The 17,105-nt window shown below is 37.3% G+C and overlaps 1 protein-coding gene and 1 non-coding gene across 2 annotated transcripts; both read left to right on the top strand.

Moving 5' to 3' along the window:
* Positions 1-636: 636 nt before the first annotated feature.
* LOC136228666 (fasciclin-like arabinogalactan protein 6) lies at positions 637-1,635 on the top strand. The gene has a single exon (XM_066017110.1). It carries the CDS (start codon positions 714-716, stop codon positions 1,461-1,463), a length of 750 nt encoding a protein of 249 aa, XP_065873182.1. The 5' UTR covers positions 637-713; the 3' UTR covers positions 1,464-1,635.
* A 14,450-nt stretch (positions 1,636-16,085) lies between these two features.
* Positions 16,086-16,192, top strand: LOC136231635 (small nucleolar RNA R71). Its single transcript, XR_010690004.1, has one exon. It is a non-coding gene; the product is annotated as a small nucleolar RNA R71 (small nucleolar RNA).
* The last annotated feature ends 913 nt before the right edge of the window (positions 16,193-17,105 follow it).

Raw genomic sequence — 17,105 nt, 5'->3', positions numbered from 1 at the left:
GGTCCCTAATTTTTTATTTTTTGGTTTATTAATCTTTTATTTCGATACATTAAGCCCCTGATCATTTATTTTTGGTCTTATTAACTCTTGATCTTTTATTTGAATATATTAAGCCCCTGGTCATTTATTTTTAGTCTCATTAAACCCTTGATGACTAAATTAGTAAGTTGTGAACATTTAATTGTGTTAAAAATTTGTATTTGAAATTATTAAAAAAAAAATTTTAACAGTGTGAATTAAGGTTTGTATATTTTTCATATAGACGCATTACATATCCAAAACTGCTTTTAAACAATTAAAAAATATAAATTTCGAATGCAGATACAATAAATAACAGCTTATTAACCAAATTTTATGTTCAATTTTATTTTTTTTGGACATTAAAAACTTAATGAGATCAAAAATAAATAATTAGGGATAATATATCTAACTAAAAAATCAAATGTTTAATAAATAAAAAAAATCAGAGTCTAATAATGCTTTTTGCAAAAAAAAAAAAAAAATATATATATATATATTATTCTACCATGCATGTTACTAATCTAAAAACAGAAATTGGAATAATCAATAATTTAAAGCCAGCTTTGTCACTTAGAACTTATAGTGACATAGCCAGCTCATTCCAACAAAGTCTACCCTCCACATTTCAACTCATCATCTCTCCATATATATCGATTATCTTATCCTCCATCTCTTCACAAAAAACCACCACCATGTCCACCACCACCACTCTTCTCCCTCTCACCGCCCTCCTCCTCCTCTTCCTCCACCACACCACAGCCCAAACCCCCACCCCCACCGCCCCCGCGCCAGCCCCTCCCGGACCAATCAACCTCACCGGAATCCTCGACAAAAACGGCCAATTCACCACATTCATCCGCCTCCTAACATCAACACAAGTCGCCACTCAAATCAACAACCAACTCAACAGCTCCACCGAGGGCATGACCGTCTTCGCTCCGACCGATAACGCCTTCAACAACCTTAAAGCCGGAACCCTAAACGGCCTGAGCATCCAACAACAAGTTCAAGTTGTTCTCTACCATGTCTTGCCTAAGTTCTACACTTTGAGTAATCTTTTGTTGGTGAGTAATCCGGTTAGGACACAGGCTACTGGTCAAGACGGCGGCGTTTTTGGCCTGAATTTTACTGGGCAAGGGAATCAAGTTAATGTGTCTAGTGGTGTTGTTGAAACTCAGATTAATAATGCTTTGAGACAAGATTTTCCTTTGGCTGTTTATCAATTGGATAAGGTTTTGTTGCCGGAGGAATTGTTTGGTGTTAAAGCTCCGTCGGCTGCTCCTGCGCCGCCGGCGAAAAGTTCACCTGGTGGGACGAAAAATACCACTGTGGTGGCGGCTTCTCAGCCGTCGACACCCGATGGGTCGGCTGGTACAAGGGTTAAGAATGTGGGTTTTGGGTTTGTAATCGGAGGTTTGATTTGTATGGGTTTGATCTTTTGAGACCGAAATAGATTTTTTTTGCAATTTTTTCTTTTTGAAATTAATTATTTTTACTATGTATATTTATTTTTGTTATTATTGTACTTTCTGAGTTAATTTTTTTTATAATAATATTTATAATTTATCATTGAATAATAATCCTTAATAATATAAGAATAATAGAGTTCTAGAATTTAGAGAGGTAATACTTTAATCCCGTGACTTTATTTTTATTTTCTATTTATGAAGTTCAGTAACATTCACTTAGACCCTGAAAGATCAAGTGAATTTAGTTATTCACCATTAGATTTAGACTCATTAAAATCCTACGATGGAGATTCAAAGCATCCTAAGGGGTAGATTTCATGAGCCTAGATCTAACAGTGAATGATCAAATTCATTTGGTACTTCAGGATCCAGTTGAACACTACTGTTATAAAGTTTTAGGATTATTTTGGAAATACCGAAATGATAAGAATTATCGTGCTTATAATTCATTAGTGCAACAAAATAAAAGAAAAAAAATGGATTCATCTTTTTCTTCCCTTTCCAAATCAAAGTCGAGCTACTATGAGGAAGAAGAAAAAAATTTATCTTTCTTTTTCCACCTCCCACTGGATTAGGTTTTGTGTTTTTTTATTATTTTTTTAATGAGTGTTCATATATTTTCCGGATCTTTCTATTTGTCTAAATTGTATCTATTCCCAATTATTATTTTATTTATACCTTTTTCGGATTTAGCAAGAGCGGAAACGGTCTATTTTATACATGGATCAATAGATCTATGTGGTTGCAACAAAAGAAATGACTCTAATCTGAATATTGGAAAAGGCTTGAATGATGAAGATCGGTTTGCAGTTGCTCTTCTACGGATTTGGATTTCCAAGAAATATATGTTTCATTGTTTTTCGTGTTTTTTCCACCTTTTATGGTTTTTTCTTGCTCTTTGTAGTCGTCTTTTTCCCTTTATGGATTTTATAAAGTTTTATTTCTTGTAATTTTTTTATTATATTTAGACTTTTTTTTTCATCTAATGAATGTCGAAGCATTTTCATTAAAAAAAAAAAAAAAAATCATTAGTCCATATATAGTCGTTAAATTCTTATTATACAAATAATTATTCTTCGAGAAAATAATGCAATCTGTCCCTACTTCCCACATTCATCTATGCATAATTAATTGCGTTAGCTAATTTGATATAAGTAGTTTCGCCATTTTAATATAAGTATTATATATTAGTATAATTGTAGTAATTAAGATAATGAAGATAAAGAGTTGTTGAAAATTTAAGTTGTGCGTTGAAGGGGTATATCAGTAATTAAATCTAAAAAACATATATATATATATATATATATATATATATATATATAGGTTTAATACACACATGGCCCCTAAACTTTATTAAAAATACTTTTAGCCCTTTGAACTAATAGAAGCTCCGATATAACCTTTTAACTCAATAAAAGTGATACATTTAACCCTTATCCACAAAACAACAAATCATATAATAAACGTGAGTTACATGCTCCTACTAAATTTTCCACGTCACGTTTGTCATTGGACAACAAACATTAAGACATTGTCTCACATATAATGATTTATAACACACTATTACTAAAAATATTTGTTTCGGACCTAATATATTTGTGACTATATCAAGAGGCTCATCTTAATTTTTTAATTTGATACATTGAATTCTTGATAAATTATAATTTACAAATTAAACTCTTAATTAATATAATTGTAAATATCAACATGACATTATATTTTTCATAATTTGATAGAAAATTTATAGATGTTTGATGTTGTTAGTGGCAGATCTAGGACAACACACATGGGGGACTGGTTTTATCTTGACTATAAAGTTTTTTTTATCGTCGAGCATGTTAAAACTTCATCATTTTGGTACGTTGGAGGATAAATAATTAAAATTATCCAGCGACATCTTTAAATTTTTACAAGTCAAATGCTAATATTTTAAAAAATTATATTTTTTTACAATTCAATCTATGTAATTCCAATATATGTTGAATTGATATCGCGAACAATTGGTCGCAAATAGCAAAGAGAATAAGGCTGATTTAGGAGGTGTTTTGAAGTAAACTGGAATTGAAAGACTCTAGTTTAGTAATATATGTCTAAATGAGTTTAAAAATATAATTGAGCCTCTTTATTGGACCAGTGTTGTAAATTTTTCAAATTATTATTATTATTATTATATTGTCATATATGTATAAGTATAATATTATTTGCTAGAGATCTGAAATAGAAGTTCAAAATTTGAAATTACATGTTAAAATTTTCAATCAGTTAAAGATTAAATTAATGTGTAAATGAATAATATAGTAAATATCAAAGATGCCATTTTTGCATTCCAAACCAGATCTAGGAAGACTTTTTCTTTTTTTTTTCATTATTATTATTTTTCTGGACGGTTAGAGGGGAAGAATTCATCAAAAGTAAAATCTTATAAAATTAAAAACATAAAATAGATATTTGGTCAACCAACCCTTTAAATAAAAAATAAAAAATAATAATCATAATCACTGGAATTAAATTAATAGAATAAAGGCCAAACATACTTTCATTTGGTTATATAAAGGAAAAATCAAACCATTAAAGAAATTTTAGGGTACATACTCCCAATTAATGAATTTACGTACGATAAATGTATATATAATTTTTTTTTTTCCACCAATCATATCTATATGGTAGAATTTTAAATAATTTTAATTAGTCGGAAATATTATTCCCAAAGTACTGTAAAATTTCTTAACTTTATCAATATTTTTGTTTTATTCAAATTTTTTAATTCGATTAAAACCAAAATCGATATGATGTGTCAATTATGGAACACTTTCCTTTTTTTATTATTCTCAAAGGAGAAGTTTCTTCTTTTTACCAAACATATGCGGATCCAATCACGATCTTATAATAAGAACAAGAGATCTTTCTCGATCAATCTCTTTGCCCCCTCATTCTTCGAGAATCAGAAAGATTTTTTTCAAGTTTGAATTTGTTCATTTTGAATCTGGGCTCTTCTACTTCATTTTTATTTTCTTGTTTTTTTATTATTTTTTTTTCTTTTTCCCTCTCTTTTCTTTTTTTATTTCTTTTTTTATTCCCTTCCGTCATTCCCCATAGGTTTGATCCGGTAGAATCTGACCCATTTTCCGAAGGGTACGAAATAAATCAGATTGATTTTTCGATCAAAAGTACTATGTGAAATCTTCGGTTTTTTCCTCTTTCGCTATCCCTATCCCATAGGTACATCGTTTGAATCAATAGAGAACCTTTTCTTCTATATCTGTATGAATCGATATTATTACATTCCAATTCCTTCCCGACACCTCCCAAGGAAAATCCCGAATTGGATCCAAAATTGACGGGTTAGTATGAGCTTATCCATGCGGTTATGCACTTTTCGAATAGGAATCCATTTTCTGAAAGATCCTGGCGAAAATATGATATTGACATGAGTTAACATATAAATTTTCGGATTAAGTTAAATTTACCTACTAACTCAAAAATTGATATAAATATTTATCATTATATATAAAAAATATAAATAAAATGTGTGTGGTTTCATCGATTTGCAAATAGAAGAATAGTTTTATTAAGTTAATAAAAAGAAAGAATTTAGCTAATCGTGTTAGTTTTTAATGACGTGATACTTTGACTTCGATGGCGTGATATGTTGATTTTTTTACTTTGTTGGCGTGACACAATAAACTTTTGACTTTATTGACATGACTTGACATGTTTACTAGATGATATGTCTGAAGGAAAATAGACAAGTCTAGGCATAGCGGAATAATAAAATTTTATCTATTTTTATCTATTTCCCTTTTCCAAGTTCTGTTAATTGTTATTTCATATAAAGAGGGATAGAAAGTAATACCTTTATCGAAGAACTATCTACCGTTGCAAACGAAGTGCCCACAACTTGTTATTATCAACTCGTGAACCACGAACGTTTGATTCAACACAAAAACAAAACTAATCAGTAATCAACCTTTAATAAATAGCAATCGCAATGATTGCCTCTAACAGAAATCGATACGAGATCAAAGAGGGAGTAAGAAATAAAGTAAATTCGCTGAGACGACGACGGAACAATTCCTCCTCTTCATGTTTCTATGTTGGCCGAAATACTGAGGTTAGGGGGTCTATTTATAGACTTTCGAAACCCTAATCCCAGTTGTGTTAGGAATTTAATTAATTGGAATCTTATTCTGAATAGGATTCCTAATTAGATAATTAAATAAAGGGTAAATTTCAAATAAAACCCCCGTGGTTTTACTAATTTTCAGATAAAGGACTGTGATTTACTTTTTATCAAAACGAGGATTGAGGTTTTCAATTTTAGCAAAATAAGGATTTTTTCGATTGATACTATTAAAATCACCATTGATGACTTCAAAAATAACATGTTTTAAGAACTACTAATATTCTAAGCAACTTTAATTTTTCAACTTTTTTATTTTGAGATCATTTAGATGATGTTTGGTAAAGAGAGAGAAAGTTAATGTTTAGAGAGAGAAAGTTCCAAAAAAAATGATTTTCGAGAATCGAAAATGTAGTTCCATAGAAAATATGACATTGAACAACTTTAATTCTTGAAAATTTTCATTTTCAGGTCGTTAAAGATGGTTTTAATAGCATTAATTCAAGTGCGAAACCTCAATCCTCGTTTTGAAAAAAAGTAAATCACATTCCTTTATCTGAAAATTAGTGAAACCACAAGGGTTTTATTTGAAATTTACCCTTTAAATAAACTCTTTAATATTATCTAAACAATAACTAATTATATTTAGATAATTATTATTAATCAAATTAATAATTAATTAATGTTAGGGATAATTAATTAGAGTTTTAATTGCATAAAACATCCAATTAATATTATCAGATAATTCTTTAGTTTAATTCATAATCATAATCTAATTATAATTATTAAACTAAATTAATATCCCTAACTTATATGTAAATTTCGGCCCATGTGTCTGTGTCCCGCTAATTACGTTTTCGTCATCCGATTCCAAGTCCCATATGCGACTCATTAGGTTCTTTATTACCACTAGCCGTATATATCCTTTGAAATTATTCATCACGATTAATTCCAACATATATATAACGGAATACTGTCGCGAGCTGTTACTAGCAGAACCTATGATATTCCCCCAGAGCAATTAAGAAGTCAGGTTGATAACTGACGTTAACCTTTCTGTATTAGGTACAGTATAATACGATCCTTCATCAACTATATCATGTCGGTCAATTCCTTATAACCATGGAATGTGTCAAGGTTACATATAACGAAGAGTCTGGTTTTACTTGTACAGGTTGAATTCACTCTGAAAAGATAAGTTAAGTGAAATGTTCATTTCTACTCTTAACTGTATAACCTTGCAAGGATTTCAGTCAATTCACCACAAGCGGCCATTTGGATATATCTCCCACTTACCGGGAGTGACGAATGCTCGATCTGACATTAACTATTCTGCAATTACTTTGTGTGATACCCAACCCTGCTCTCACACACCCTAGGCTCTCACATATTGGATCGTGCTCGCACAGAATCAAAGTATCAGACTCCATAACCCAGAATCACTAATTAACGAATGTTTGAGTCTGAGGATTAGTTATACCTACTAATACCAATGAGATGAACAGTTGACACATTAGATAAATCAATCCATTCTGTTATCTCAAGTCGGGTCCCAATCCTAATGAACTCCTTCACCGAATCCATGTAACTGTCTAGATATCTGAATATCTAAAGCTTGTGAGATCAGATTTCTGTCTCGACAGAAAACACTGTTACATGCAAGTCTCAACAGCAATATGCCAACCCCTATAACATATCACTTGACTTGGGTTTACTTTAAGTCTATTGGTTTATTATAAAGTATAGTCTCACTTCATGCTTGTATGAACACTTTATAACTACTTAAATAAACTTAGGGTTACTTTCTTTATGAAAGATTCTTGCCTTTATATATAGTTTCATTTTAATGCTATATATCTGATTAATCAAATGATCAAATAAACAATTTATTCATTAATATTAATATCCTAAAACAATTATCTTTAGGACACTAAACTCCAACATTCTCCCACTTGGACTAAAGCCAATTGTTCCTGAAACTAATACCAGAAGAACTAAGATGTCCATCGTGAGCTCTTTGTGGTAATGGCTTGGTCAACGGATCTGCAACGTTGTCCTCAGTGGGCACCTTTTCTATTCTCACATCTCCCCTGGTTATGATCTCCCTAATGAGATGATATCGCTTAAGATAATGTTTGGATGCATTATGAGACCGTGGTTCCTTTGCTTGTGCAATGGCTCCATTGTTATCACAGTACAGAGTAATGGGATTCACAATGTCAGGTACCACTCCTAGTTCTGTTATGAACTTCCTAATCCAAACAGCCTCATTTGCCGCTTCTGCAGCTACGATGTACTCAGATTCAGTTGACGAGAAAGCAACACTTCCTTACTTGGAACTCTTCCAACTAACTAAACCTCCATTCAGGATAAACTGGTATCCTGATTAGGATCTATAATCATTTTCATCAGTCAGATGACTAGCATCTGAATATCCTTCAATTTTCAATTCTCCTTGTCCATATACGAGGAACATGTCTTTAATTCTTCTAAGATACTTAAGAATGTTCTTGACAGCAATCCAGTGATCAAATCCCGGATTCCCTTGATATCGGCTCGTCATACTCAATGCGAACGCCACATCAGGTCTAGTGCAAAGTATAGCATACATGATCAAACCAACCGTGCTGGAGTAAGGAATTACAGTCATGCGATTCTTGTCACTGTCCATTTTAGGACATTGACCATTTGATAACTTGACACCATGGACCATTGGTAAGTTACCTCTTTTCGATTCATGCATGTCAAAACGCTTTAGGACTTTGTCAATATATATAGACTGGGATAGTCCGAGCAGTCTCTTTGATCTATCCCGATAGATCTTAATCCCTGAGATGTAGGCTGCTTCTCCCAAGTCTTTCATAGAGAAATTACTCGATAACCAAACTTTTACTGTTTGCAACATTGCCACATCATTTCCCATAAGTAGTATATCATCAACATATATGATGCTGCTAAAGTGTATAGCGATAAACAGGAGAAGTGAATCCTATCTCAACAAGTAGTACAGTGCTTAAGCACGAGATCGAACCACAAGGACTAGTTGTCACAATTAATTATTCAGCTAACAAAGACTAGCAGTTGTTCAGGATGTTGTGTAAATGTTTGAGAATTAATGAACAAACTGTTTTAAAACTTAACATAAAAGAAACTTACTGTGAGAGGAAATAGTATAATTGATGAAGCAATCCGGGATGAGGGTTCCCCTTGATTGGCTCCCTTGTATGGCTTACGGGATTCAGGTTTATATCCTAATGATAATTGACGGTAATCACAGAATTTACCACTTCAAGTCTGTCAATCTTAAGTGGTCCTTTCGCTCAACCTTGGTTATTGCAAATCCTAGGTCATGCAAAAGGTAAGGTTCAATAGTGATCAAGGCTAGAGCCGTAGCCCAGCCACAAATCCGCACTCCTAGTGGTCTCTAGTGAGGTCAGATCATTCCGGTTCCGGATAAGCGATTCCTTGGTCAGGGATCACCTATCCACCATCCTAAACTTGTCAACTTCGAAGAGCTTGTTGTTCTTAATTTCAGGTTAGTTGATTATCATCGATTCTCATTCTAACATCCACTCCTAAGTCTGACAAATTTGAGGCATTAAGCTCGAATAATCTGATCAATCGGGAATAACTCCCATAAACCCAAATCTCTACCATTCTAGGTCACACAATCAATTCCATCCCCATCCCAGATTGGATGGGGGTTAGTTCATGGTCAAACTAAACAACTTGCAGAAACATAAATCATCAATATGAAGCAAATTGACTTAAGAAGCGAAAAGTAAAAGACAGAGTTATGAGTTTAGAAATCTAAAACCCGATTTGTCTGATTCCGATTACAAATATCGAGAGAACTCTCCTTCCCAATCTTCAAATCAACAACTACGATCTTTAAAACTCTCCATTCCTCTCAAAGCAAGAAAGAAGAAGAAGAAAAATTTAACAATGCCGCTAGAGAAAAATAAAAAGAAGAAGTAACCCTCACAAAGGAGGCATCATGTTCTATTTGTAGCAGCAGGTGCTTCGGGGGTATTTTGGGCATTATTTTGGCCAAAATTCGCGCCCTAGAGGTGAGAAGGTGCTGGGAAAATGATCCTAGCGTCTCATCTCGTCGAGACCTGACGTGTCTCGGCGAGACAAGTTGGTGTCTCGACGAGACACTGGTCATCTCGTCGAGACACCACGCGATGGCCTCTTCTGGAAACCGCCGGGCCGCCTCGTCTCATCGAGACTAACAGTGTCTCGGCGAGTCGCGGGCCTGTCTCGTCGAGACAGGCACTGACTCGACGAGACAGGTGCTGGAAAGTCCACGAACCCCTCTTGGACGCATCTGTTTCGGTCCTTGCTTCCAGCAGTTGATCTGGTGGCCCTTGAAATGTCCTGAAATGCTCAAAAACGTCCTAAAAAGCACCTGAAAATACAGAGAATGCCGTAAGTAACGGAAATCATTACTTCTAGCTAAAAGATAACAGATTGGTATGTGGTTAAGCAGAAATAAGGCAAAAACGACCCCAAATGATCCTAAAATCCTCATATACATGGGAGCTATCAACCCCCCCACACTTGAGTCTTGCTTGGCCTCAAGCAAGAAGGAGTCAAAGGCAGCGAAATTTCAACGATCAGCTCTCATACATAAACAAGGTTCTACTGTGCATTAATAATCCATACGGTTTCAGACTACTCTAGTTGCAATGTAAGAACAGAGTGAACCTCATATAAATTCCCCGAAAACGATCAATTAGTTTTATCGACTAACACTTTGCGAAGGTGAAAGGCGAGGACTAAGGTTGCTAGCTCACAGGTGGCCGCTCTTACACTCAAGTGTTTGGGTGTCATAAGAATTTAGTGAGCTCTCTACAGTGGTATTGCACAAAATGGTCAAGTTGGAATGGCATCATCCATCCGGTTAAAATTACGCATCACAAGTAAATAAGATCCGAGGTCTTTACAGGGTTGTACAGTAGGTTAAGGTTTGGGGGTAGTAAGGAGGTAATTTAGGCAAAGAGTTAACTCAGCTCAAATATTGGCACTGTTTCCGCCATGTGCTGGTTAGAAGCTCAAGGTTGTTTTATGTTAGTTCTGGAAGCAATTGGAGTATGCCTTTGGTTCTTTCCTCTACATCTTCTTTGGTTCATTTTTTTTTTTTTTTTTTTGGAACCAGGAGTCAATATGAATAGGCTACTGCTTCACTTTTAGGATTACAACCTTTAGTGATAGTCGGGTGATGGCTAATGGAAATTGAAGGATATGTGCATAATGATTCAAGTTAAGTCACTTACTCGGGAAAAGAAAGGTATTTAAGAAGGCTAAGGGATTGTAACGAGGTGATCAAAGGAAATGGGACACTGAAGCTCAAAGGGGCTTATCTAATGGAGTTTGTTAAGGGATTTTGGTCTGAGCAAAGACTGGGCTATATTCACAAATGGCTAATCCTAGGTGCCTCATCATTTCAAGTTCACTTATAACACAACATTCAATCAGTATTGGATGCAATTCCCATGAGCATAATGACAATAATTGTAATCCCACACCTAAGAGGTCGATAGATCCTACAAATGAGTCTAACATGACGACCTTCGGCTCTAGCTCACAATTTCATGGTTATTGACAACAATCCTAGCCTCGCCTAACGCCACGTTCCATGTCAATCTTAGCTAAATACCCTCTTAGGGGACTCATATGTTGTTCACAAGTTTTATACATGCAACGATTTCACTGAACTTTTAGACTTTCAAGCACACTTTCACTTGTAATGTTAGGAATACTAGACGCCTCAAAAATCAACCGCCTGAGATTCCCCCCCTTTAGACAAACACAAAGCATAAATGTACAAAAATAAAGCAGAGCAAAAACAAACACAAAGCATGCAAATGATAAATGTACAAAATACCTATCCTATTTTGTCTCCCCCCCCCCCACACTAAATTATGCATAAATGTTCCAAAATATGCATATGAGAAAGCAAGGTAAAAGCAAGGAGAGATATAGGATAGTAGAAACTCCCTTAGTGGGCGTCCATGTAACGCAGTGTCTCCACTGCGCCCAAGTCATCTTCGTAGATTTTAAGCCGCTGCCCATTGACCTTAAACGGGGGACTGTTCCCGTTTGTGATTTCCACTGCTCCTGAGGCGAATAACTGGGTGACCTCGAATGGCCCATACCACCTTGATTTCAACTTACCCGGAAATAATCGTTGTCTAGTGTTGTACAGCAACACCTTATCCCCTACCTCAAAGTGACGTTTGATTATTCTCTTGTCGTGCCATCTTTTTGTTTTCTCCTTGTAGATCCGGGAACTCTCATAGGCACCAAGCCTAAACTCTTCCAAAGCATCCAACTGTAGTAAACGGTTTTGTCCTGCAACTCTTGCATCAAAATTTAGAAAACGTGTAGCCCAGTAGGCTCTATGTTCGAGTTCGACAGGGAGATGACATGCTTTACCATACACTAGCCTAAATGGGGACATCCCAATTGGTGTTTTAAATGCGGTTCTGTATGCCCATAGTGCATCATCCAATTTGAGAGACCAATTATTTCTAGAGGAATTCACAGTTTTTTCAAGGATGGCTTTGATTTCTCTATTAGAAACTTCTACTTGCCCACTGGTCTGAGGGTGATACGGGGTTGCCACTTTATGAGTGACCCCGTATTTATGCAAGACCTGTCTAAAAGCCTGGTTGCAAAAATGTGATCCGCCATCACTAATAATGGTGCGGGGGGTGCCGAACCGTGTAAAAATGTTCTTTTGCAAGAACCGGATGACAGCCCGCGCATCATTATTAGGTAAGGCTATAGCCTCCACCCATTTAGAGACGTAGTCTACGGCTACAAGGATGTACTCGTTATTGAATCACTTTGGGAAAGGACCCATAAAGTCTATTCCCCAAACATCAAAAATTTCACAAACTAAAATGGGTTTCATAGGCATGGCATGTCGTTGTGAAATGTTCCCAGTACGTTGACATTTATCACAATTTTTAACAAAATCAAAAGCGTCACGAAAAATGGTGGGCCAATATAGCCCACTCTGAAGTACCTTAGCTACAGTCCTATCTGCCCCGTGGTGTCCACCTACCTCTTTGGAGTGGCAGAATGCAAGGACAGAGGCAGTCTCCGCTTCTGGTATGCATCGGCGAATAATATTGTCACCACAGACTTTGAACAAATAGGGGTCATCCCAAAAATATTGTTTCACATCATGCAGGAATTTTTTCCGCTGTTGGTAGGAAAACTCGGGTGGGACCACCTTTCCTACCAGGAAGTTAGCAAAATCAGCGAACCAAGGTACGTGTTGTATTGCCAGCAGGTGTTCATCGGGGAACTTTTCCTGGATGTCTGCAGTCGTTTCCTCATTCTCTTCCTCATTTTCCACTCGGGAGAGATGATCAGCAACCACGTTCTCCACTCCCTTCTTATCTCGTATCTCCAAGTCAAACTCCTGCAGCAACAAGATCCACCTAAGGAGCCTCGGTTTCGCATCCTGCTTAGAAAACAAATACCTCAATGCGGCATGATCAGTGTAAACAATGACTTTGGACAGCACTAAATATGAACGAAATTTCTCGAGGGCAAAAATCACAGCTAATAATTCCCTCACCGTGGTTGTATAATTTACTTGGGCATCATTAAGGGTTTTACTAGCATAAGAAATTGGTTGGCAAATTTTGTCCACTCTCTGCCCTAAGCATGCCCCTACGGCTGTGTCGCTGGCATCACACATTAATTCGAAGGGTAAGTCCCAATTGGGGCTAACCATAATGGGAGCTTTGGTTAATTTACTCTTCAATGTATTGAAAGACTCTAGGCATTCGGGTGTGAAAACGAAATTGGCATCCTTCATTAGTAATTGGGTCATAGGCTTGGAAATTTTCGAAAAATCTTTTATGAAACGTCTGTAAAAACCAGCGTGGCCTAAAAAACTCCTTACTGCTTTGACGTTGGAGGGAGGGGGCAGTTTTTCAATGACCTCAATTTTAGCAGGGTCTACCTCAATACCTTTTCGCGACACCTTATGGCCTAAAACAATACATTCGGTGACCATAAACTGACATTTTTCCCAGTTTAGAACTAGATCAGTCTCTTCACATCTTTGCAGCATTAAATCTAGGTTATGCAAACAGCTATCAAAGGTTGTTCCAAAAATAGAAAAATCATCCATAAAAACCTCCATGAAATTTTCTATCATGTCAGAAAATATAGCTGTCATGCACCTCTGAAACGTAGCAGGTGCATTGCATAGCCCAAAGGGCATCCGTCTATATGCAAAAGTCCCAAAAGGGCATGTGAAAGTGGTCTTTTCCTGATCATCAGGATCCACCGAGATTTGCATGTAGCCCGAATACCCATCCACACAACAGAAAAAGAAATTACCTGCCATGCGTTCAAGCATTTGATCGATGAACGGAAGGGGGAAATGGTCCTTTCGGGTAGCATCGTTCAATTTCCTGAAATCAACGCACATTCGCCACCCTGTCGTTTTCCGCACCGGGATCAACTCATTTTTTTCGTTCAGCGTCACTGTTGTGCCTCCCTTCTTTGGCACCATATGCACGGGACTCACCCACTGGCTGTCGGAGATTGGAAAGATCATCCCTGCATCAAGCAGCTTAATCACCTCAGCCTTAACCACCTCCTTCATTTTTGGGTTAAGCCTCCTCTGCGGTTGAGCAGTCGGCTTCACTCTATCTTCCATATAGATCCGATGTTCGCAAAGTGACGGGCTGATCCCTTTTATGTCATACATTTACCACCCAAAGGCCTCCTTATACTTCCTCAGCACCTCCACCAAACGATCTTCCTCATGACCTGTCAGTTTTGCAGAAATAATTACGGGTAAGTGTACAGGTGGTGCTAAGAATACATATTTCAAATGTGCAGGCAAAGGTTTTAGATCGAGTGTTGGTGGTTCTTCGATTGAAGTTTTAGGCCTTGTTTTGGTTTCCCTCTCTAAGAGTTCATCGTGTCTGGCCCAATTACATTCTTCTTTACTGCTATCCCCAACCTCTTCATCTGACAGTTCTTCCTTCTCTAGTTCGATGCTCAGATTCTTTACCTCGTTCTCCTGAAAAGTGCTCTCAACCAAAGTGTCAGTAAGGCTCAAGAAATTACAACATTCGTCATCGATGGGAAATTTCATAGATTTCAGAATGTTGAATTCCACTTCTTCGTTCTGTAAACGAAGAATTAATTTTCCTCCTTCGATGTCAATCAGAGTCCGTCCTGTCGCGAGAAAAGGTCTCCCTAATAAGATCGGCACCTGATCGTCCTCCTCTATGTCCATTATCACGAAGTTAGCTGGAAAAATGAACTGGTCTACCTTCACCAAAAGGTCTTCTACCACTCCCACTGGTCGTCTTATCGATCTGTCCGCCAGCTGTATGGTGACTGATGTTGGTTTTGGATCTCCCATTCCCAATTTCCTGTAAACAGATAAAGGCATTAAGTTAATGCTTGCCCCTAGATCACACAAAGCACGTTTAAAATGCACTTTTCCTATTGTACAAGGTATGCTGAAACTACCAGGGTCCTTAGATTTTTTGGGGAGTGGGTTTGTGAGCATCGCAGAGCATTCCTGGCTCAGCATTACGGTTTCATGATCTCCTATTCTTTTCTTTTTAGAGATTAATTCTTTCAAAAACTTTCCATACACAGGCATATTCTCAATAAGTTCTAGGAACGGGAGATTAATCTCTATTTTCTTAAACACATCAAGCATCTTTGAATAATCCTTATCTAATTTAGCTCTTCTAGCAGTAGGGTAAGGTAATGTTACCTGTGTCGGTTGTTCAGAAGTGTCAGTTATCGGAACCTGATCAGAAATACTTACTTGGGACGGAGATGGGTCCGATGAGACATTACCAGTGACTGGGTCTAACCCTTCGTCATGTGGAGGTACGAACGTTGGTCCTTTGACCTGTGTTCCACTCCTGAGCGTGATTGCCCGTGCTTCCTCTTCTGCCATCTTACTCACTTGCTTCTGAAGTCTTTGATAGAATGCTTCATTGTTTGCCAATCTTCTCTCTACTGTGCTCACACTTTCTCTTAGGGCGTCCATGTCTCTCTCTAGGTTGAATGTAGAACTAGACCTCCTCTGCTCGTCCTGCCTTGAATAGATGATCTGTTCGAGCACCACTGGACATGCCACACTATTGTGCCCTCCGCTGCAAACCTCACAGCTCGCTACTGCCCCTGGTGAGCTCAAAAGACTTCCCAGCAGAGCTACCTTTTCCGCGAGTGCTGTTATCTGAGGGTTGGATTTTTGCCACACCCCACTGCACTCCTCTGATGTAGTGGCCCTGCTCTGAGGCGGCTTTGCATCTTGCCAACATGCACTCCGTTCGGCCAATTCTTTCACCAGATTATAAGCCTGTAGTGCGGTTTTGTTGAACAGATTCCCTCCTGCCGCTGTATCTAGAAAAGCGCGGTTGACAGGAGATATTCCCGAGTAGAACATATCAACAAGCTGGTACCGCTGGTAATCATGGTGGGGGCACCTTCTCAACAATCTCTGGAATCTCTCCCAAGCTAGATGCAGGTTCTCACTCTCGGACTGCTTAAACGATGCAATTTCGCTTCTGAACTGGGCAGTCTTTGATGGGGGGAAATACTTTGCTAGGAAAGCTGATACTGTATTATCCCAGCCGGTGAGAGAGTCTGGCTCCACTGAATGTAACCATTCTGCAGCTTCTTCTTTTAAAGAAAATCTGAATAACTTCTGGTAGATTTGCTCAGATGTCACTCCCTCGCACTTGAAAGTGCTGCAATATTCTACGAATTTGTCAAGGTGTGAATTGGGATCTTCGTAGTAATCCCCCTTGAACTGCCCCGAGCTCTGGATCATCTGGATCATCGCCGGTCTGATTTCGAATGATGCTGCTGTTATTGACGGCTCTAGGATACCGGAGGTGCTTGTTGACCGTCTCGCCTTAAGCAGCTCCATCACGGACATATCTTCGGCCATTGTTTTCTCAACTCAGCACCTGCAAGAACAGTTTCAGCTTATGAAATCAGATAAGAGTACGACTGATTATCAGTCCTCGGTTGGAAAAATCCCAAACAATTGTTTAAGCTTCGAGATGAATGAAGTAATTGTAAACAAAATTAGTCCCCGGCAACGACGCCAAAAACTTGATGCTGCTAAAGTGTATAGCGATAAACAGGAGAAGTGAATCCTATCTCAACAAGTAGTACAGTGCTTAAGCACGAGATCTAACCACAAGGACTAGTTGTCACAATTAATTATTCAGCTAACAAAGACTAGCAGTTGTTCAGGATGTTGTGTAAATGTCTGAGAATTAATGAACAAACTGTTTTAAAACTTAACATAAAAGAAACTTACTGTGAGAGGAAATAGTATAATTGATGAAGCAATCCGGGATGAGGGTTCCCCTTGATTGGCTCCCTAGTATGGCTTACGGGATTCAGGTTTATATCCTAATGATAATTGACGGTAATCACAGAATTTACCACTTCAAGTCTGTCAATCTTAAGTGGTC

Source organism: Euphorbia lathyris, chromosome 5 (genome assembly GCF_963576675.1).
Source record: "Euphorbia lathyris chromosome 5, ddEupLath1.1, whole genome shotgun sequence".
Taxonomy (NCBI): Eukaryota; Viridiplantae; Streptophyta; class Magnoliopsida; order Malpighiales; family Euphorbiaceae; genus Euphorbia; species Euphorbia lathyris.
The sequence above is the reverse complement of the archived record's forward strand: the minus strand, read 5'-3'. Positions and strand labels throughout refer to the sequence as shown.